Below are 22,862 nucleotides of genomic sequence, written 5' to 3'. Positions count from 1 at the left end.
CAGTTTGTCAGTGACACCATGCTCTTAGCTTATCGTTCTTATCTGTGATAGTACTGCAGTCTCCCTTCCTGTCAGTCACACTGATCTTGAAAACACTTTCTCTCCTGTTTTGATTAAGTAGAAGTTGACTCAGCGACTGGGAGGTTAATATCCCTTGCTACCGGGACTGACATCTTGTTTTCCTGCTGCTTCCTCCTTCTTTATTCTGGTCGCCTCTCCTCCCCCTATTTGCACTCTTTTCACTCTCCCTGAAATTATTTCCCTTGCTTCACATAGGATTAGAATCCTATCCTGTTGATGTTTAAGTATATGAGAGTGGTGCTAATTCCTAATATGTGAAATTGTGTCATTAATTGCACTTCCTGTCTGGTTGGCAGGTGATGGAGTATGAGAACAGGATAAGGGCCTACTCAACTCCAGACAAGATTTTCCGCTACTTTGCCACGCTGAAGGTGATCGGTGAGCATGGAGATGCTGAGGTTTACATGACGCCCCAGGACTTCATACGCTCCATCACTCCTAACGAGAAGCAACCGGAGAGTGAGTCTACTCCCTTTCCCCCATCTGTGCTTAGTCTTCGGCAGTGACTTCTTCCCTATTTCACCCATTGGGGTGCTTCTATTCTTTTCTCTGATTTCCACTCCTTTTTTTCTTTATGCCTTGAGTCTAGCTCTGTAGACAGAACAGTAAACATTATGGCTGTTTCTGCCGCTCATACAGGACTTTGGCCCTAAATACACCTTGTCGACCTTGCATGTGTTGTAGTACATGCATACAGATAGTTTATGGTCATCACTATTCAGGGTGTGATGTTCCCATTTACCAGTGCTGAGATCATATCACTCCACCGACAGAGCCTTATCCAACACAGCTCCCCCTGTGCTCCAAGGGGGTGTAACAGGGCTGTCCGATCATGCTGAGGTGAGGGAATCAGGCACAGCAGTTGGTGTATCAATTAACGGGTTCAGACCAGAGCAGATCTCAGGCGTCACACGTGGAGCCAGTGACAGATATTTGATCCTCAGCCATGGGAGGGTTGGGAAGTCAGAGAGCTTAAAACTTGGCATACACACGTTTCAGCACCACTCTTGCCTTTTATCTGTCATTATCAGGTTATTCCAGTGCACCAAAATTCATTTAGTTTTGTGTGACATTTTTTCGTATGGGAGTATATTAGTTTCCATAACAGACCTGCGGTTGAATGCTCACAGTGTGAGCACTATTACATCCTGAGCATTCATCCACAGTGAAGGAGGCAAACCTGCAGTTAGCACTTAAGAAAGACTTAGCTGGGCCTGTCATGTCTGCATTGCCATTCCTGCTCACCGCAGCGCTTCCATCTCTTCAACATGCTCAAGAATTGGCCTAGCTTGGCCCCCATTGGTCTTCCATTCTTAGACCCAGCACATCTCCTCTCCACCTCCTGATTCCCTCAGCTCTTCCTTTCTTTATCCTCTCTTTAGCCCATCCAAACTGGAATTAACGTAACGATGAACTGAGCTCTGTTGGATAAGAGAAGATTTAGGAAAGCAGATGAAAAATAAAGAGAAACTCGAGTTTATTTCATAGACAGCCATGTCATTCTCTTCTCCAAACTTCCAGGCCCCATGAGGTTAACCATGAGTCCATGGCCAATATTAATAATAATGATAAATCCTCAGTTGCTGATAAATTGACAAATTATGATTAAGTACTCTGCTTTTGTTGATTTAATGCTCAGAAGTTTTTGTGCATTTTAAATGGAGAATAACCCATGGACCTGATGATAATTAGACAGTTTTTGCCTCATTTTATTGTTTGTCCAAATTCTGTCTGTTTGGACAGAGTCTGACAATACTAAAACCAATAGAACAACTGTGTCCTAGTTCAGAGGCTGAATCATCAGGACATGGTGCACAAAGGAGGGTCCTTCAGAGGACCTGAAGGCCGGGCTAAACCTGCATCCCAAATCAGACAGTCTTCCCACATGCAGACCAATGCTAATGGTGCTTTCAGGTGGCCCTAATCAAATAGTAAAGTCAAAAATGTGAATGACTGTGACTGCCAAAAGTGTAAAAACAACAGGGAATGCCAGTGGGAATACCCTACAGTTCTTGACTTTTACTTAACCATGTGATGGATGACTTGCAAGTGATGTATAAATCTGGTAAGTATATCCACGCCCCTTCTAATTCCCTGCAATGCCTTGTGATTTACATCATAGTCAAGATGCTAACAAGAGCAGTGGCCTTTTTTGCCTGGTTTCCATTGTTCACACCTTGCAATATCGTTTTCATTGGTCATGGTTTTATATTTATCAGTGATTGATGACTACCTGTGTGCAAATACCTGGTAAATATCACATGGTTACATAATATCTACTGGTGTTACAGTTTGGCAAAGGATGCTTCAATGTGCGGTAAAGAACTGACCAACACAAATTGGATATGGGATAATGATGACTGCAAAGGATAGACCATTTGTGTCCTCCATATCTGGGCAAAAATAGATTATGTCTGTAAAATGCAACAGGCCCTGTTGGCCTGTTATTCCATCTAGACATCCAGACTTCAGATCGGAAATCCAGCAAGCGTCTCCATTATCGACAATGATAACTGACCTGAGGTTAAGGATTATTGACGCCGGGACACAATAGGCCATGCTGCTCCCTAGTCAGTTTGTTTCCTGGTTAAAAGATCTGATTTTTAAATTGGAGGGGAATGCAGGATTAATAAAATGCTGCATATATTTACTTGTCTTGTGTTAAAGCAAAACTGAAGAAGGTGGTAGGCTGTTGACAGAGGCTTCTGGTGTGATAAGGTGGTGATTTCTGTAATGCTGATGAAAGCCAACATCAAACAAACACTTTATTAGTGTTCAGTTCAATGAGATTATATTCCTACCATCAACCTCAAAGTCAATCTTATTTAACACTGATTTAACAAGTCAGTGTGCTACTAGTCTTTCTGTGTGCTGTGTTTTTTTTTTCTTTTTTCACTGCATGTTTCATCATTCAACAGATGAAAAGCATTTTCTCGCATAAAACGTAGAAAATAATCTCCTCGACAAGGTTTATTAGTTTCAATTACCTATGTTTGAGGGTAAGATAGTTCTGTTTTTCCTCAAAAATCACATCTCATGTTTGAAGTATATTTAATTTACTTCAGTAATAAGAAGGGAAAATCTAATTTTATTTCATCCTTACAGGGAGTAGAATCATATTCAGCTACAAAATAAATTGAATTTTTGTTTTCTTACTTTCTTATAAGACATGACATAGATATAAACCATCCCTAAGACTAGAAGGACAAAATACAAGTGCAAAGTGAAGACTACTAATTCTCATCTGATCCTTATGTGGACTTAACTGGAGTCCTTATTCACTGTTAGCATGATATAATGGCATTGATTTCTTTACTCATTTTAAGCTATGATGTATATAAATATAGATAACGGTTCAGCTACTAACTCTTATTGTTGATCTTGCTTTGTGCTGCTTAAACTCTGTATGAGAACTTTGTCATGACCAATGATTACAAAAATCAAAGCTGAATGGTTATGATTTTTCGTTTTAAAGAATTGGCAAAATAGAAATGGGTTGTTAATGACTATTATTAATCTCTAGCACGTCAGCGATTACCAGTGATACAATAATGATACCAAGTAAATTCATTTGTTCTGCTTCATGCAAGGCATATGTCTTGATGCCCCCGCTGTGTAACTAGCCTGCCTCTCATCTCATTTGTTATATTTGTCTCTCTCTAATCTGCATGTCTCTGTTTATTGTCTCTGTCTGTGTGTTTTTCAGATTTAGGCCTGGATCAGTTCATTGTGAAACGCTATGATGGGAAGGTAAGAATCTAGCGTCTTGGCGGTAGAGAGGCAAAAGGTCAACTTAGAAATCATGAAGGCAGTTTTTCATAATTATATAAATGTTTCAATCCTGGTTTATAAATGTAATTTTAAGTAACTATTTTTGGATTTTGTTAATATGCTGTAAATTAAATGAGTACTTGTGCATTGTTATATGTCCCCAGAAAGCTGTGTTCTAATAATATTTCATCTAGGTTACTTTTCCTCCCACTGCACAACATGCCAGTCTACCAGAGGGGTTTATTCCCCAGACTGGCCAAAGTCAATAATGACTTAAAGGATCAGGTCACCCTTAATACTAAAAACTTATTTTCTCACTTACCCCAATTACCCATGGTGCTGTCTGGCCATGCAGATAATTTCAGTTTTATTTGCCGAGGTTTTGAGATATCTGAAACTTTGCCGCTACCCCAGTACATCGGAGGTGAATAGAATTTTGTTTGTGTTCCTTAAAGTGCTAAAAAAATATAATGTGAAAACTGAACAATAACATGTCATCCCAGAAACAATGTTCCGGTTACTCACAGACCTGACTTTTCTCAGCAGTTTTCGTATGGGTAATTTCTTCAGTCTAAAGTAGTTCCAAGTAAAAACTTAACATTCAGCAAAAACCTAAAAGTCAATGTATACTTTTTTATTTTTTGGAAAATGATCTTTTCAGGATATTGTCAGTCTCTTAAATGTTGATCCTATTGCCATGCAGAAAAGATTAGGCAAATGATGTCAGCGTTTGATAATTAGGCTTTATAACCCCAGAATACGGTAAGGGTTTTATCTGTTCATGAGTTTTAAAATATGCATACACAGAGAAGAAATTATAATTTGGTTTTATTTCGATGCAGTAGTGCAGGAACTGTTAATGACATGAAGTGAGGGGAAAAAAAATCAAAGATGTTATTATCTCTGAATGGAAAAAAGAAATTCATTCCAACTGATAGATTAATTTGTAAGTGGGCTTACCTATCAACACAACGAAAACTTTGTGTGTACACTTCCATGTAAATGAACTAAAATTGTTCATCAAATGTCATGCAGTTTCTGTTTTAGTTCATTTTAAATGTGTCTGTTGCTGAATCCCAATCCTTATAGGTTTAATATTATATAATATAATGAAATCCCTCTATAAAGTATAAATAAAAGCACTGCCCCATTCATTTATATTGCAGGCATTGAAGAAAGCAGGTAAATAGAACTGGAATGATGAATTGAGGTGATAACTTAGTGTCGTGGAAGTAAACAGACACTCATCAGGGGCAGTGAGCTTATGGTACCATAAAAGATGACATGTGATAAGAGATAGTGGAGCAAATAAACGCCATTGCATTCTGTCAGCAAAGCGTTCAGAGATTAATAGAAAAAAAATGCAAATTGCACTTCTAGGCCCTGTTTGTTTGTTTTTGGTGTTCCTTATTTCTTTGGATATCTGGCAGAATATACAAAAGCTGATATCACACTGAGATACTGAACTTCCATATTTGGTATATGTTTTACTGGAAACTAATAACATCAGCAGTGAATATGATGTTAAAGTCTTCCCACCCTCAACATTGAGGGTGGGAAAGTATGTTGTTTTTGTACATGTTATTTTTTGCGTATGTCTTTGTTTTAGCTCTTGCTTTGCTGTCTGCTTTTCTTTTTTTACTGTTAACTCATTATTTTAGATATGCAGATTGAGATTAGAGCAGGGAATCAGAATATCCTTCTTCCAAATATTGTTTAAGCTCTCAGCATGTTCAGAAATAGGCTTAAAGGGTAATGAAGATCAATATCGTTGTCAACCTAAGCAAGAATACCATATGTGCTTTCAATCACAAAGTATGCAGTTAGATCAGGAAAGCCTAGCAGCTCCATGCTTAATCATTAAAGTGGACATGTACAAAGTGGACCTGCCCACTGCATAATGACCTATTTAAACACAGTAACAGCAGGTGAACCTTGGACGGGCTAGTCCCCTATAGCCACAGATTGACTGAAAGGATATAAGGATAGAAGCCATCAATATATATCATAAACATCATTATTTTCATTACTGCTTTCCTTGATATTGATTTGTGACCATTGCTGTCCTCTCACTGATCCCAGGAAGCATCTGTCACACCCAGTTGCCCACCGCGTTCATTCATTTACTGTTAGCTAATCATCAGTGTGAGGATTGTAGTTTCTAACCTCATTACAAAACCCATCAGCCCCCAGGCTGGTATGATGATGAGTAAGTCTGTACCCCATGTAGTAGTCAGATGAGCTACACCATGACAGTGAAGCTAAGGACAGAACAAGGCCTATTTCTTAATTACAACTTCCCTCCTTTACTCCCTTGTCCGCTCCTTCAGGAAGTCATGATTTTACTAAGAGATACTGCAGGAACTCATATTTAAAAAGCATGTCAACCAAAGAGCTTTGGCTATATATTAATTAAAAGGGAAACTCTGTGGCAGGCGGCAATCCCCTGACTAAAATCGCAATGTAGCACTCTACATTTATGGCCCTTCTCTGCTTATGTAAATATCATCCCTATCTCCAAGCCGTGTGTTTCTTTTATTTGCCAGGCAAATCTCTGGACACATGGTTTTCTCTGATACTGTATTTAGCTTTGGTTATCCCCAGATACTTTCCTGCCATGGCCAGAGTGGTCCAAGAGCTGCTCACCCTCACAGATTCTGTCCACCCCCCTTTTTGCCCAGAGCCACGTGCCTGCCTGCCCCTCATTGGCTTGATGGGCACCTCTAGCTAGTTGGAAGAAGGAATAAACATTTACTGTTTCCTGCCAAGAAGCCATGAAATCTAGCTCACATGAAACCAAACACTGCAGTGAATTAGATCTAGATGAAATGGCCACGGCAGTATAGTGTGTAGTGGCGCAATATCTGTAGTGTGTGTAAATCATGAAGTTGATGGAGGGTGTGGTGAAGTACAAGAGGAGCTTTTCAGATGGGGGTTGGGTGGCAAAGTAGGATGAAGGTTAAGGTCGATGGCAGAGAGGAGTATAGTATTGTGTATGTGAGTAACATGAGAGCTCTCTTAAAAGACCTCTGTGTCTCTCTTCCCATGGTTTTATTTAAAAATAGGCACGCCAGCTAAGAGATTTGTCACATGCGAGCCATTTTGCCAAATGAGAACATGTAAAAATGTTTGTGTCATGAACCTCTCACTACCCCCCTCCCCCCCTCCACGCCCTCTCCTGCTGACACTAATTTGTTCCAGGTTCAGTCTGTAAAGGCAAACATAAGATGCCCTGTGTGGTTGTTTAACAATTGTTGTTCATATTGACTCATCCTGTTTGTTTTATTTTTATTTTCCTGTCCCGGGCACACAGTTGTTTTAGAAGTCTTTAAATGGGATTGCTTGTGTTTGTTCGACCAATTGTGTCTCACCTTTCTCTGCTGTTAATTCATTCATCTGTGTTTTTCTTCTCTTACCTTGTATAATGTGGGCGTGCTTTCAGCTGCCATGATCGTAAATTGATCTGATGTGACCTGATGTTGCAATTGTTAACTGTTGATTATACTCTCGTGCTCTTATCAACCATTCTCTCTCATTCACATAAAAAGTAATCCCTCCATTTTCTCTCTCTCTACCCTTCCTCGTGAATAACCATCATCCTCCCAAAATCCCCACTTTTTCTTTGTCTCCTCCCCCAACCATTCCTCCTACTGATCCCCCCCCATTCTCCACCCATAAACTCCCCACCCCTCCTCCTCGTCCTCCTCCCTCCCTCTCATCTCCTTCTTTTTCTGCCCCTCCCTCTCTGCAGGACTTCTGGCAGGTATGGGGTGTGTGCCGAGCAGCATGTGTGCACCTGAATGAAAAACTGCACTTTGTAGTCACTACCTACTCCCTCCCTCTACTTTATACTTTTTCTTTTTTTTTTTTTTCCTATGTCTCTTTTCTAATTTTTCTCTCTTTTTATTACTCACTCTCTCACTCCCTACTAATGAGAAGGGCATAGCTACTCACTGTTGTTAGTCCAGGGGAACAGCTAAGTAAGTAGTTTCTCTGTATTTACCACATCTCAGCTTCAGCAAGTCTGAAAACCACAGTCACGGCCTCAGTTACATTTACGATCACTATGTTTAGGACAGCAGCCAAACTGTGCATTAAGTGTATATTTCTTTTAACAAGAAATCAGTGGACTGGTAATAAAACGTTGAATTTACACCTCGCCTTTCTCTCACAGGGTACATGTGCAGTAGGTGTTGCACTCAGCAGGAAGGGGGAAGTTAAACAGTATGAGGATGGAAGTAGAATAGAGCACCACCACTGTATTTTCTCATATAATAAGCAGATTATATCATGGCCACTAGATGATTGGCTGGCAGGTGTTCAGCAAAATTGTATAGCGGGTCATGTCAAAGGTACACTTTAAACTGCAGATAATCTAAATGATGCAGCTTCTCCCTGTGGTAAGTGGCCATGGTATAAGCACAAAAATACACTCTGAGATGTCCTAATATGGAAAATGACACATTTGGTGGAGAATGTACCACTCTGCCTCTTCACCTCTGCCTTATCTGTTATTTCCATATATCCAGACACTAAGTCAATTACATAAATGTGTATAATTTGTTCATTTCAGCAGTTAGCGGCACCCTTGTTTCTAACAACATGAATGTTAAGTTCACCAAAGTGCTTTTGAGAAACCTTTGGTGATTTTAATGTTCTGATATACACATTTATGTGGGTAAACGTAGATAAATGAGCTTTGACCTATAAGCTTTATCTACTAAATGATTTGGCCTTTAAGCAGGTCTGAATGCCTGTCAGTCAGGGTGATGTGAAGATAAGCCAAGAGCAGCAAAGGGCAGGTTACAACCTGTTCATCTTTTTAATGATGGGGAGTGTCAGAAACTGAAGTAGGCACACACCCTATTGTATCAAATATGCATACTCTGTATTGTTATTGGACATTGTATTGGAGACCTGCCTGATGCCCTTTGTATAGCCTGTTGGAGACAGCTGCCTACCATGCCTTCCCTGCTGAATTATTAAAAGTGAAGACTTTATACTTTGCCTCTACAGGGATCATTAAACTACTGCAGCACTGCTACATAATTTACTGGCTAGTCAGTGCCCCAAAGTAAAGTTCACATACATCTATACTATAATTTAAAAAAAAAAAAAAAAAGTCAAATCTTGCAAAGCTGAGATGCAAAGAGCAGCTAAAATGAGTCATTTATAAGGGACTTGTATTGGTCAAATGATAGCAGTGCTGTTCCCCTGTACTCCCTCTCTGTCTTGCTTTATAAATACTCCTTTTCCCTCTCATCCTTTCATCTTGTCTAAGAAATATCAGCTCTAGCTTTCCACACGCTTTGGCACTCTAGTCTTTTTCCCAGCATGCCGTGCTCTATTGCCTGTATCTCTCAGAGAAAGTAGCTGGTGGTGGCGCCCCCTTTCTGCGCATGGTGGCAACACAGGGTGGTTTTGGACCCAGGAAATGGCTCTGTTAGCTAAAGTTGAGGCTGTATTGATGTGCTTGAAAGCCTTCACAAATCCATTTTCTGGATTGTCCAGATGTCAGTGCTGCATGATTTCTGTAGAGCATGGTTTAGATTCATTGAAGGCAGCACTCAGTCTGTACATCTGAAATGTATCCAAACTGTTCCTACATGCTGTGGCCCTCTCTGTATGAAAAGCCACAGCGTCTGCCGCCTGATCTGCTGCGACTGAGAGCGGACACCTGTCACTCAGAAGGAGTGCGGAGGGGGGGCTGCTCCAATGGAAACAAGCCTCTTGTCACACCAACTGTTGTCATGTTCACTCTTTCTAATTTCACAGGAAGCTCCCGAGGGCTGCTGTTTGGACTGTCACTGCTCTATTTCTCTATCTTTTCACAGTCTTCAATTCTTCAATTCTCACTTGGCTGTCTTTGCCCTCTTTCTCTCTCTATGATTGTGTCTATGAAAGCTCACACATACACACACAAACACACTCACACACTAGCTCCTTCTCTCTCTCTCTATCTCTCTGTTCTCTCCTAATCTAGTAGAGGTTGGGTTGATCTGTGCACCCGGTCAGCTAATTTGGTTCCCCCTCCTCTCGTGTGAACAGCTGCCATTCCTCAGCGACCAAAATTTATTTATTGAGTGTTCCGCATCAGGGTCCATTATTCTGAATGTACTCCCAGAATAATTATGAGTTATTAATGGTACACCTGCTCTTTGGTTACCCAAGGGACTGGATGTGGAAAGCTAATACATTAGTGTTCTCTCCACCCACCCACACACACCCGCCCACTCACCTAGAGGCTGTGGCGTTTTGGTCCTAAGGTATCCCCATATACAAGGAGAAAACATTCACTCTTGACCACTGTCAGCAATAGATTCTGGTTACGTGTGTATATTTGAGGTGACGTTCAAGGCAGTGTGTCAAATATATAATCATGTAGTGTGTCAGTGGCTTTCTTCGGAGCGCGGATGGAGACAGTGACCTAGTTGTATGTGTTGCAGCACAGGCCAAGTGAGGCTTTTCAGCCACCGTTCAGAAATGTCAGCCTCAGACCCGAGTTGACTTTCCCCTGAAGCTGGTCATTGAATCACCTTTCCTGTGAAACTCACATCTTTTCATTGTGCCTGCCAAAGTGACACTAACCCCAGAGCAAGCAAAGCTGCACAAAGGACATACATGTAAAGATAATGATCTATTTTTAATGCATCTGTCTCGCCTCTCCCTTTTCCACTCACTCCGCACTCTCCGTCTGTCACACCGTGCACGTCCCCCCCCCCCCCCCCCCCTTTTTTTTTTAATCAGTATATCCCTACTGATGCATTGAGTTCCACTGAGACTCACCTGTACAAAAGATGAGAGGCCACTCGGGGACAGGCATCACTCAAGCACACACACAGTCATGAATGCGTAGACAAAGAGAGTGCTTTTCATCCTCAGTGTCAGGTTGCAGAGTAGATCTATAAACTCATCTCTTTGTTGTGGCGCTCAGAGGAGACCGCACAGACAACAGACACATACTATAATATCAGAAAAATCATTGTGTTGTTAGTCGGATAATTCCTATTTCAAAGTTTGGACAGAATGTACGTGGCTCACTGTATATACTTACCTCTCATCATCCCCTCCCCTTTCCCGTTATCGGGGTGTCTGCAGCTGCAGTGTTGGACAGGGTCACAGATCTAATCAATAACGAAGCACTGCAGCCAGTACAGTGGCATTAGGGAGGGCCAAGTCTAAGCTTCCATCAGCTCCTAAGCCAAGTTCCTGGCCACACAAAGTGCTGGCGGAGCAGTGTACAGTAAATAATGAGAGTGAAGCAAGCAAGAAATTATACAGCGGATTGGAGGCACATGACATATTTTTAGTATCTGAATATTCATGTGAGAAGATTGCAGAATAATGTGTTGAATAATGTATCATCTCAATCACATTCACTTGAAAAACTGCCTGTTTTCTTTTGTTATGACATGATGATGCTGGGTGTCAAAGAAATGTATTCCTCCATAACGGCACAGTTGTCACATTAGCTGAACCCATCAGAGTAAAAATGCCGTGTGGTTCATTTGATCATGTTAAGTTGTTTATGTTGTATAGTTGTTTGGAAGAACAAATGGAGGCAATATATTAAAGCTTTCATCATTGTTGAGTGTTATCTGTAGACAGTGATGGTTTACAGAGGCTGAGGATGTAAAAATGTATTGCAACAAGCAAATAATTCCTCAACACTCTGGATTTAACAATGAAGTGTGAACATCTGACATAACTTTGATGTAGTCTAAGAACGTCTCTGTGCCGTTTCTTCAAATTTTGCACAAATGTCCACTTAGACTCAAGGATGATTAGCATTTGGGGGTCAAAGGTCAAGATTATTGTGACCTCACAAAACACGTTTTTGGCCATAACTCAAGAATTCATGTGATAATTATGACAAAGTTTCACACAAATGTCTGATAGGATAAAAAGATGAAGTGATGACATTTTGTATCCAAAAGGTCAACAGTCAACTTCACTGTGACATCATAATGTTCCGCAAAAACACTTCTCTGTCCATTATTCAACAAACGATATAACTCAGGAACAGAAGAGTAGGTTGTGACTATATTTCACATTTGTTCAGATACTGAATTGGTGACATTAATCTTGGGTGCCCATCTTGAAACTGTGGTGTGTTTAGATCTTCAGTGCTGCCGGGTTGAAGATGTGAGTGAAGCATCCAAGTTTTAGAATTTGTAGCTTCTTTGCAGCAACATCCATATCTCAAGCTTTGTCTACTGTCACGGCTACAACTTTTTGTTCTATCAGCTTTACTGGCCAAGCATGTGAACACATATAAGGAAAATATACTTAATACCTTTTATTAAATTCCTTCAAAGTCTTCACTACAAATATTACATGATTCTGGACATGGATGTAAACTGCAACTTGACTGGTTGGTGGAGGCATACAACCGCGAGGTGGTATTTCTAGTTTAATTTTTAGTTTAGTTTTTAAGTTTCACTTGGCAGCAGTGTGTTTCGAAAAGTGTTTCTTAGCCATTCATGTGAAATGAGCAGAAAGAGATTTAGCCCTTTTGCATGCATGCCACTGGCTGTGCTTGACTTGCATGAGTCCCATTTGTTGGACTCTTTAAGCTTGGGCTAGTTGAAATTTGGCTAGGGCAGCAATCGGGCTGCTGGGTAGCCTGGTGCACTGGAGAGATTAGATCTTAACCCTGCCCGTGTGTGTGTATATGACAGCAGTACATTTGACTGCCCTGCCGCCAGCGCCATCTAGCCAGCAGCTCTGTCAGCACTGTGTTTCTGCCTCAACTCACAAGCTAGTTGGGCTGTTCAGCCCTTCATCTGAGCACAGCCTGTGGACTTGGCCATAGCTTGGCTGACACAGAGAGACATGTAGAAAGACATGAACAGGCTCAAGGCGGAGATTTAAAAAGAAATCTTGCTCACATACACACAGAGAGCCACAGAGCTGACACTGATCAACAGACACACACTGACAGACAAGGCATTAGCTGTTAATTAACTTGAGTGCTGCAGCAATTACGTTTACAGTCATTTAAAGATCAGTGCTTTGGGAAAAATTTACGACAAGTGTTTAATACCGACTCTGATGTAGTTGGGATTCTTGTAGTGATTGCAGCAGCGTGTTTTATAGGCATAATGTCCTCTGAATTGATGAATCAAAACTGATGAAGGACAAGACTGATGAGACACAGAATCCAAGTCTGTCTTGGGAATAAAGTAACCTAATATGTATCTTGTTATGATAAAACTTCTTTATCGTAGAAGTATCTAAGCTCGTTTTGTAGTGTTGAGTAGCGTCTTGCTGTATCACCTCATGTTGCATAGTGTCAGTGAGAGGTAGAGGCTTACATCAGTGGCAGGAAGATGAAGGATGATCAGGAAGATAGTACAGCAGAGCCACAAGCTCTGTGGAAAAAGCTTAAAAGCCAAAAAAGAAACCCACAGCACAGCTTGACAGGCACAGGTTCACACTGCCATATGTCTTCATGTCGGCTTGAGAGAAAGCAGAATGTTGCATCATTTGTCAGAGAGATGTACGTATGATAGCACAATATGTATGTGGGAAAGAGCAAGAGATTGAAAGCTGTAGGGTCGACTAAAAGGTTTTTTTTTTCTGTTTATTGGTTAGTATGCCAATGCAGACCCTGAAATCCTTTTCTTTTATCAGCTGTATCTTCAGCCATTAGATTTGTTTTCCTTCAATGTCATTTTGGCTATTCTGCTGAGCTGTTTTTGTCCTTGACTTAAAGGGTGAGTTATCATACCTTATGTCCTCTGTGCCTCTGTTCTGATCATTATAATGAGGGCCCGGTGTGTTTATTTCTCTCATGTGAATGGTTATGTGGGTGTCTGTGTGGGCAGTATTTTATGCGTATGCCCATTTGAATACACACCTAAGTGGTTGTGTGTGTCGTTTCTGTTTTTAGTGGACTGACATCAGGGCTATAGCTCACCTCAGACCCAGAGGGCTTTCTCCGTGTGGCATCATTCTAATCTCAGGGCCAGATACCAACCTCTTTCCCATTCACATTTTCCATTTTTCCCTCTCTCTTCTTTCCCTGTCCTTTTCTAGGACTCACACACACACATATAAGGAAACACCGAAAAATCTCCCAATCTCAAGGCACCAAGAATATCTCTTCCTCTCAACTAGTAGCACTGCTCCAAAAATAACTTTTTCTCTCTCTCCCACTCCCTTCTCCCTGTATACTGTAAATGTAGATACCATCAATAATAAATGTTACAGTAGAAACCACTATTTGCTATATTTGCATCAGTGACGAATAAGAGCCAAGATGGACATGAATTGGGGATAGTGATACATTTTCTAAGCTTATACCAATTGTCTTTAGTAGCCATTATATGTATCTCATGAGGAGGGAGTCGGTATATGGGGAATGAATTTATGTTATTAAGGGGGATGCCACCAAATTTTAGTTTTCAGATATGTCTTCCAGTTAAATAAATGTTTCTCCCATCTCTTTCAGGCAATGATATGAGAAAAGGTGGAAAAAGGAAACAGACAATAGGCACAAATAACTGCTCTGACAGCCTTGTCCGTAAAGCTGTTACTGACAAGGCTGGAGAAAGCAGTCTTTGTTTGACACGTTCTAGTTTTGGCAGGCAGTCTTGTTTATGTGTATAAATTTTAATTGCAAAACTGCAGAGAGCACCAGACATAATTGAATTCTTAATTTGTGTGGTATCCCCTAATTATCTTGTTTTGGACAAGATGTTTTGTTTGTGTGTGCTGTGTGCGACACTATGAATGCACATGCGTCTTTGTCATTCAAGGCCCTGCTAAAGACAGCAGAGGCCACGCTGCTCTCTAACAGTTGTCTCTCCTCCTTCCTCCTCCTCTGAAATGGACCTCTTACAGACGGAGGTAACTCCACAAGGGCTTAGCGTGGCCCAGCCACTCTCTCCCCACACCTTCCTAGGCATGCTCTGTCCGTCTGTCCACTCTGTTTGGTGGAGCGTCCTACTAGTGGGACACTGTATATATCAAAGACTCTGTCACTGACTGTGTAGTGTGCATGTGATTAAGTCACACTTTCATGCAATGCTGTAAATATACACATGCTAACAGAATTAAACGTCAGCTAACTGTGCGTTTGTATGTGTGTCTGTGTGAAAGCGAGCGAAAGTCACTTTGTTTTTAATGATTAATACATTTGGATTGTGTTACAGATATGGTTTATCAATAGTGTGTGTGTTTGTGCTACAGTCTCTCGTGATGTTTCCCCCTCTCTTTATGTCAATTACACTCTGTGAGTACAACCTCTGGTGGATAATGTGTTTGTACACGAACTGACCACAGACTAATTGTTCGACACTACCACCCTCACCTGCCTCCATGTGTATGCAGCACTTGCATGACTGTTATTCTATTAAGCCGTCTCTACGTAGTCATCCTTATGCATTGTAATTTTTTTTGTCTCTGTGTGTGTAAGTACAGTGTGTGTGTACGTCTCTGTGTCTGAGCATGTCTCTGACTGAGCTTTGCTCTTAAACACACACTCTTGCTTGCACACACACAAAGCCGCCACACCTGGGGCAGCCGTAAAAGCCATATGGCTTGTGCTGAATCATGTGAAATGTTTTTAATTTAACTTCTTTTTTTTTTTTTTTTGCCCTGGCTTGGATGAGCAGAAGATAGCCCAGGAGAGGGAGAAGTTTGCAGATGAGGACAGCATATTTTACACACTGGGAGAATGTGGCCTTATCTCCTTCTCTGACTACATCTTCCTCACCACTGTGCTGTCCAGTAAGTACATCGTTGAACTGTACGGACTGCCCAGAGATCAAATGTTTCATATAACCCACCCCCGCTGCCTTACCTTGCACACTGATCATGAATCAAATCCCAAAACAATCTCCTATGTGTCTTCTCTGATCTCTGCTTTCTTACTGCTTCAGTTACAACAGAAAGTGAAGAGGAAATCATTTTTCCAATAGAATGTTATCAGCCAGGTTAGAAAGCTGCCTGTCTTTCTATTTAATAAATAAGGCATTACTAGAAACAGGGAGTAGATTTCACATTTATGTTTCCTTTCGGAATGTGTCAGACTCGACAGTAATGAAAAGCCCTGAGTGCTTCCTCTCCAATCGCTAGTAAACTTTTATCCGAAGCTTAGCTCGACCATTTATTATAATCCGTTCATATGGAGAAAGTCTCTGGGGAAGTTTTCAAGGACAAGTCATTTTTAAGCAGACAGGGCAGGATGCCTTATGGTTGGTTTCAATCCATTTAACATGGCCACCAAAATAGTACAAAGGAGGACATATTTTGCCTGACAGACACACACATTGATTCCAACCTCCAAGTTGTTCATGTTTACCGCTTTGAATCCTTTGTCAGATAAGACTAGATGAATCTTTAATATTTCCCTTGAAGGAACTGAGTTGTTGAAGGAGTAAATGGTTATGTAGTAAAAAGAAGCAAGTTGAATTTAACAAATAGAGATTATACAAAATAGTCTGTAAATATCAGGACAGCAACACAGCAACTACTAGTTGTAAGCATTGGAAAAATACCAACTAATTATTTCATATTTTCCTTAGGAAAATATATGAATTTGATTAATTAAATACATGAATTTACAGTGAGTACATCTGATATGTATTATACTTGAATTAATAATGCTACTGAATGTCATAAATATATCTACAGAAGATAAGCAGTAATGTATTATGAGGAATAATGTGTCAATATGTTGCATAATGACATTTGCATAAAGTGCACTGATTGATTAAACAGTGCAGCAAATGCAAATACAAATTCAAATACCATTTTTGCAAATGTTGTATTCCTTGTTCATATAGGCAGCGCAGAGTCTGTTCTAGTAGCTTCCCTGTCGGCAGAGAGTGACACTGATTGTATAGTAATCATTGTGCACTCTGATGGCTTTTTGCTCAAAAAAGAGCATCTAAAGCATCACTGGCAGGGTGAGATGAAGGCTGAAGAGGCCGCGCCATTGATGTGTAATGACTGAGCCGGTATCGAACTCTTTAGCTGTTGTCTGGGTCGATTCAGTGTGACGTGTTGTTTTCATATTGTGATGTATTGATTTCAGAATGTGTTCCTTTGTGTGTGCGTGTGTGTGTGTGTGTGTGTGTGTGTGTGTGTGTGTGTGTTTGTGTTTATGTCCTGTGGTGTCCAGCTCCCCAGAGGAACTTTGAGATTGCTTTTAAGATGTTTGATCTGAATGGTGATGGAGAGGTGGACCTGGAGGAGTTTGAACAGGTTAGTTTGTGATCAGTAGCAGCAGCATACCTTGCATACAGTAGTTACACACTAACACACACACACACAAAAAATCAATATATTAAAAGAGACACCAGGTTAAAATAGCCAGCCCACACATTTGGACTGTGCTTTAATATCTACAGCAGCTGTGGATTGTATTTCAGTAACCGTTAACACACACTGACATGCAATTGATAAGTTCCTACACTGATGTGCACCACTGATGTGTTTTTTTCTTCTTTTTTTTCCTGCTCTACAACTTGAATCTGGTCAATGTTTGACCCCTACTTCCACTCTACCTCTGTAGGTCCAGAGCATCATTCGCTCCCAGACCAGTATGGGCATGCGGCACCGCGACCGCTCCACCACAGGAAACACCCTAAAGACAGCCGGCTGCAGCTCTGCTCTCACCACCTACTTCTTTGGGGAAGACCTGAAGGGAAAACTCACCATCGGCAGCTTCCTGGAGTTTCAGAGGAAACTGCAGCATGACGTGCTCAAACTAGAGGTAATGGAAAGGGAAAGTGAATGAGTGGAAGATTATACTGAGAATATTTCATCTACTGATTAACGGCACTATTGTGTTCAGTTTTAATGAATTCATTCGGCTTTGCTGTCTTCGTAAATCCTCTGCAGCTATCCAGAGACTACAAATAAAAATTAACAGCTTCCCAACTAAGAGGAAGTAAATATTGCTATCTGTGTTACATTTACTCCCTCAGTAGACAAATGAACTAAAATATGTTCAAGTCAAGATTAGGAGAAATAAGGAGGCAGTGACAGGTGAGCGTTATTCAAAGAACAACAATGGTTGAGGTTGACAAATACGCCGTATATGCACTCTCTCCAGGCTGTCTGTCTGTCTTCCTGCTTCTACAGCAACAGCAACTGCTTAGTGTTGTTAAGCATATGGTTATCATATTAATTAGCGTGGGTAGTGCCTAACTAATACTTTGAACCGTAATTGGCGCCGTCATCTAAAGCTCCAAGAGTGGGATGCGAGTCTGAGCATCTGCCAGAGAGAAAGAGCTATCTGTCAGGTCTTAATGATAGCACGATGCTCTCAGATTGAAATCATAATGCCACAGATAAGATTAACTCTGTTTTTAAGGTGGTTGTTCTTATTCCTGATGTCTCTCTTTCACGTGCTTGCCCTTACCTCATCTTACCTCACCTTTCTTTAATTGCTGAGACTGCAGCTCATCCTGGGGCCATATTTGACCAGCTGTAGCCATTTTTCGCAGGGTGTCCAATTCCTTCCCTCACTTATCTCTCTCACTTCTCTTATACTCACACTCTATTTTGTAACACTTCAGTCAATCAGTCGATCGACAGAAAATTAATTACCAACTATTTTGATGATCAACAAATCGTTTTGAGTATTTTTTAATAAAAAATGGGGAGAAAGGAAGCTGTCTTTCACAAACCTGTATGTCCATGCATAATAACAGAAATATCATGATAACCAGGGTTACTGGCCTTAACTGGCCCCCACAAAAGGTTGATGCTTCATGAAGGGTCAAGTCACCCTGAAATGTTCACTCCGGGCTTATTTTCTGCTTAGTCATGAACTGCCTCTCTTAATTTGTGTGACAATAATATTACAACAGTAACACTTTGAGAGGTCAGCATGTTCAGAGAGAAAAGAGGAAAGCAGCCGTGTGGCTGTCAAACAGCTTCACATATAAATCAACCGGATTGACCTGAAACAGTCAAGGCCCACTGCTGTTAAGCCATTCTCCAGTGGAACATTGGAAAAAAAAAATGCACATGCAGATTTAATGTCACCAAGCCAGCTCCAAGCATGATTCAACTCGAAGCCTGACACCAGTATTTACTGTTTCTCATCTTCCCATGCCTTCCTTCTCTTATTAATTTGTTTGTCCCTCTGCACAGCACTCAATCTTCATCTGCCTCTCTCTTCCTCCCCCCTCCAGTTTGAGAGGAACGATCCCGTGGACGGCAGAATCACAGAGAGACAGTTCGGGGGTATGCTGCTGGCCTATAGTGGCGTCCAGTCTCGTAAACTCAAGCTGATGCAGAAGGGCTTGAAGAAGATGTTTAAGGATGCACAGGTAGATAAATCTGCGTGTGTTTTTATTCCTGTGTGCATGGAACTCTTGAGATAAGTAATTGGTGCTTTGTGGTTATATATGAGTGTGAGAGTTTCAACTAATAAGCCAACACAAGTTGTGTGACAGACAGTGTGTGCCCGAAGGAAAAGGACATTGGACTGGGACATTGTGAGTGTGTGTGTGAGAGACAGGATTGAGAGGTAATGCATCACAGGGAGAGGACAGCACATTCTGAGCCTGACATTATCCACCTCACCAGCACTCACTGTCACCAACTCTTCTACCTTCCACTATCTCTGTTTGTGATGACCAAATAAAGAGCACCCAGTGCCCAGCAGAAGGGCATAAGTTAGTCCTCCATCTCTCTCTGTGAGCTCCTTAGTGAGCCCCTTCTCTGACAGTGTCTTTCACCTCCTCTGTTTACTCCAGGCTTTGTCCTCCCCCTCATTTGCTCTTCTATCAATCAACAACTGCTTATTCAGTTTAGTTGACTTCGGACTGAATATCACCATGGCTCGGCAAGGTTTCTAACAAAAAGAAAAAGAGTTTCGACTTTCTTTTACCCAGCCATTCATACACCAAAAAACACCCCGTTGCTTTAAGCAAGTGAAATGGCTCCACTGGGACAGACCAAACAGGGGGAAAATCTAAAAATATTCCAGATTTAGAGGGCTTGAAGTCAAATTCAGTCCATGTCTATCCCTTTCCCATTTCCAGCGATTTGAATGAACTTTGGTTTCATGCTGGTTCTGCTTCACTGTAATGAGCCCCATCAGTCATTTGACTGAAGTCACACCCAAGCATAACGTATCCTCTAGAGGTGTTGCAGCAAAATATGGCCAAATTTCCCCCCTTTTTTTTAAATTGTTTTTTAAAGATGGCACACATCATATGGTCGCTTGTTGGTATACATTAAAGCACCGCAGATGTCAGACTGAGCTATGATGAGGCAAGTTTGATGGTTAAATGCAGCGATTAGCAGACAAAAGAAAACGGAAAGCAGGGATGCTGCTGTACCTCCCAGGCATGAGGAAAAAAAATGAGCCGGGGTGCTGCCAGAGCTGTGTCTCTCCAAGGAATTAGACTGCAGTAAGCATCTTTCTCTCTCCTTCTCTTCCTCTGTTTTTTTTCTCCATCCTGCTTTCTTTCTCTCTCTCTCTCTCTCTCTCTCAGCATTGGCATAACCTGGACGGTAAATGAGAAAAAGTGATATTTACTGTCTAAGACCAGCTGTTTAGTTTTCTATGCAAATGAGCTCATCAGCAGCGTGGCAGCTGTGTGACTGTGCATCTGTTAATATGTGTATAGGTATGTGCGTGTGTGTCTTAGACCGTCTGTTCTCCTGTCCCTGCGCTTCACACTGTTCATCCATGTATGTCCAATGCTTCTGCCCAATTCCTCATTTGTGTCACACCGCTGCGCTGCTCCCCAAACATCACTGTGCAGTCGCACCTTTTGTCATGACAATATTTGGTTGGTTTTTCACAGGACTGCAGTGCCGTATTGGCTCAGGTAAAAACTGTAGGAAAGATTTGTCCCTGACCTTTTTTTAAAAAAATATTTTCTTTTCTCGTGTAGGGCATCACATTCGAGGAGGTGGAGAATTTCTTTACTTTCCTGAAGAATGTAAATGATGTGGACACAGCCTTGAGTTTCTACCACATGGCTGGAGCCTCCATAGATAAAGGTACACCTCTAATTTGCCCTTTTCCTCTGACATTCTCTCTCTCTCCCTAATTCCTCCACCTTTAGATTTCTCTGCTGCCCCTTCCTCTGTCTCTGCTAACACTCCAGCCAGCCAGATCGGCTTCTCACATCTCTTTTTTTTTTTTTTTTTTTTTGCATGGCTTTGCTCCCAATCCTAGCTCAACTATTTGCCATCTGTATGTCCATCCATCCATTCATCTACTACTTCTTCCTCCAGGCCTCACAGCAGAACACATGCTTCAATCCTCGGACCACGAACATACACGCATGACAGATCGCTACTACTTAACAGTACAGGCTGCTGATTCCTAGTGACACATGCCAGCATCATCACTAAGAGATGGAGAGGGGGGGGGGGGGGGGGGGGGCTTTGACTCGGCTGACCCATCATTGCATGGTTGTTCTTTGCCTCCTAAGCACCAACGATTCCCACCAACACTGCATTAAGACTGCAGTCTTGGTGGTCGTCTTATTACAGTCTTATCTACAATGGATAATTACAACCAATTAAAGATTGGTATTAAATTAAAAGACCAATTACTGTGTCAGATTAATCAAAAGTCCCCCCCCCCCCCCCCCCCCCCTTTTTCCTCCTCAACACATTCATCATTACTAAATTCATTCAACTGTCACTGACTTTCATCTTTCACAATGAAAGTCAATTTAATGTGAGAGCAGCGCAGGAAACCTGTAGCTTTTATAATACGGCAATTGTTCGATGAATCAACGTTTCCTTCATTCATCGCAGTGATTCAGCCCTTCAATAAGCCTCCATATGTTTTCTGTCAGCACATCCATTAGCTGCTGCTTTAAGAGACTGCAGGATCCAGCCAGAGGTGATGGTTTCCAGAGTCTGATTTCAGTAGCACGCCTACACAGTAACAAGCCGTGTGTGTATGTTTGTAAGCATGTCGTGGAGGAGCATTGAAAAAAGGCTTCTACATGAGCTGCCAGGCATGCGTCCGCAAATTATGTCTGTCCTCCCGTTGTCCGTGCACCGAAACTGTCTGCCTACTGTTCCAGCCAGAAGGAGCTCTTGTGTTTTTTTCTCCTTTTTTTTTTTTTTTTTTACATCATTGTTTCTCTTTCTCCTTTCTTTGAATCTTTTTCATCTCACTCTCAAATCTGATGATTTCACACCCTTTTAGTACAGTTTCTCATATGTGGGTGTGTTATCTAGAAGTGCACATTGGCTTAAAGGTAGAAAAAAAGGCCACTAATGAGATTTTTTTGAGGAGCGATTTGGCTCTTTTTTTTCTTTTTTTTTTTTTCTTTTCCCTAAAGTCTCGCCATTTGCAGGGAGGTTTTGTCAGACATTCTTTTTATCCCAGCCCTCTACTGATTTTCATATTCCTCTGTTTCTCTTTACCTTGCCTCCTCCATTTGCATGCCTTTTAAGTCTGATAATCAATAATTCTGGTTGAGACTAAGGAGATTTTCATCATTTTATTGTTTTTTGCATGATGACACTGAGGTTTTTTTTCTTCCTGGACCCTGACACCTCCATCTTTTTCTCATTCCTCTCAGTCTCATTCTCAGCTCGATGTTCTGATGCTGTCTGCCCCTCCTCCTCCTCCTCCTCCTCTTCTCAGCCCCTTCTTTCTCTTTCTCGTGTCTATCAGATAGTCTCCCCTGTGAGTGGCAGCCCTGCCTGCTATCGATCCAAAGCAGTTTACCTCGCACACAGTCTCCTCCACTCGGGCCATTTATGAGCTGGCTCGCGTGAGAGTCTGTGTCCACTAGCACCTCTATTACTCTCTCCAACTAACGCTGAATCTCTCTATCTGTGGTTCCCTCCCTCCGTCTCACCAGTTACCATGAAGCAGGTGGCCCGCACCGTGGCCAAGGTGGAGCTGTCAGATCATGTGTGCGACGTGGTGTTCGCTCTGTTCGACTGTGATGGTAAGTAGCTGGCTTGTTAAACATAGCTGTCCTCTGCGAAGATTTATGCAAAGCAAATAACGCCTCTGCTGACAGGTAGAAATCATCAATAAATGGAAGTCATCTCCT

The 22,862-nt window shown here is 41.5% G+C and overlaps 1 protein-coding gene across 4 annotated transcripts in view; it reads left to right on the top strand.

The window, feature by feature from the left end:
- micu1 (mitochondrial calcium uptake 1) overlaps positions 1-22,862 on the top strand; it is a 32,556-nt gene that overhangs the window by 8,694 nt on the left and 1,000 nt on the right. The window contains exons 4-13 of one of the 4 annotated variants that reach the window (XM_044373703.1): positions 378-540; positions 3,788-3,831; positions 7,604-7,615; positions 14,701-14,706; positions 15,474-15,588; positions 16,985-17,067; positions 17,378-17,578; positions 19,008-19,145; positions 20,724-20,832; positions 22,665-22,754. In XM_044373703.1, the coding sequence (XP_044229638.1) occupies positions 378-540; positions 3,788-3,831; positions 7,604-7,615; positions 14,701-14,706; positions 15,474-15,588; positions 16,985-17,067; positions 17,378-17,578; positions 19,008-19,145; positions 20,724-20,832; positions 22,665-22,754 (961 nt within the window). The remainder of the gene's footprint in view (positions 1-377; positions 541-3,787; positions 3,832-7,603; positions 7,616-14,700; positions 14,707-15,473; positions 15,589-16,984; positions 17,068-17,377; positions 17,579-19,007; positions 19,146-20,723; positions 20,833-22,664; positions 22,755-22,862) is intronic. The other 3 variants (XM_044373705.1, XM_044373704.1, XM_044373706.1) reach the window with 3 other exon arrangements.

Source organism: Thunnus albacares, chromosome 14 (genome assembly GCF_914725855.1).
Source record: "Thunnus albacares chromosome 14, fThuAlb1.1, whole genome shotgun sequence".
NCBI lineage: Eukaryota > Metazoa > Chordata > Actinopteri > Scombriformes > Scombridae > Thunnus > Thunnus albacares.
This window is presented reverse-complemented; position numbering and strand designations above follow the sequence as displayed.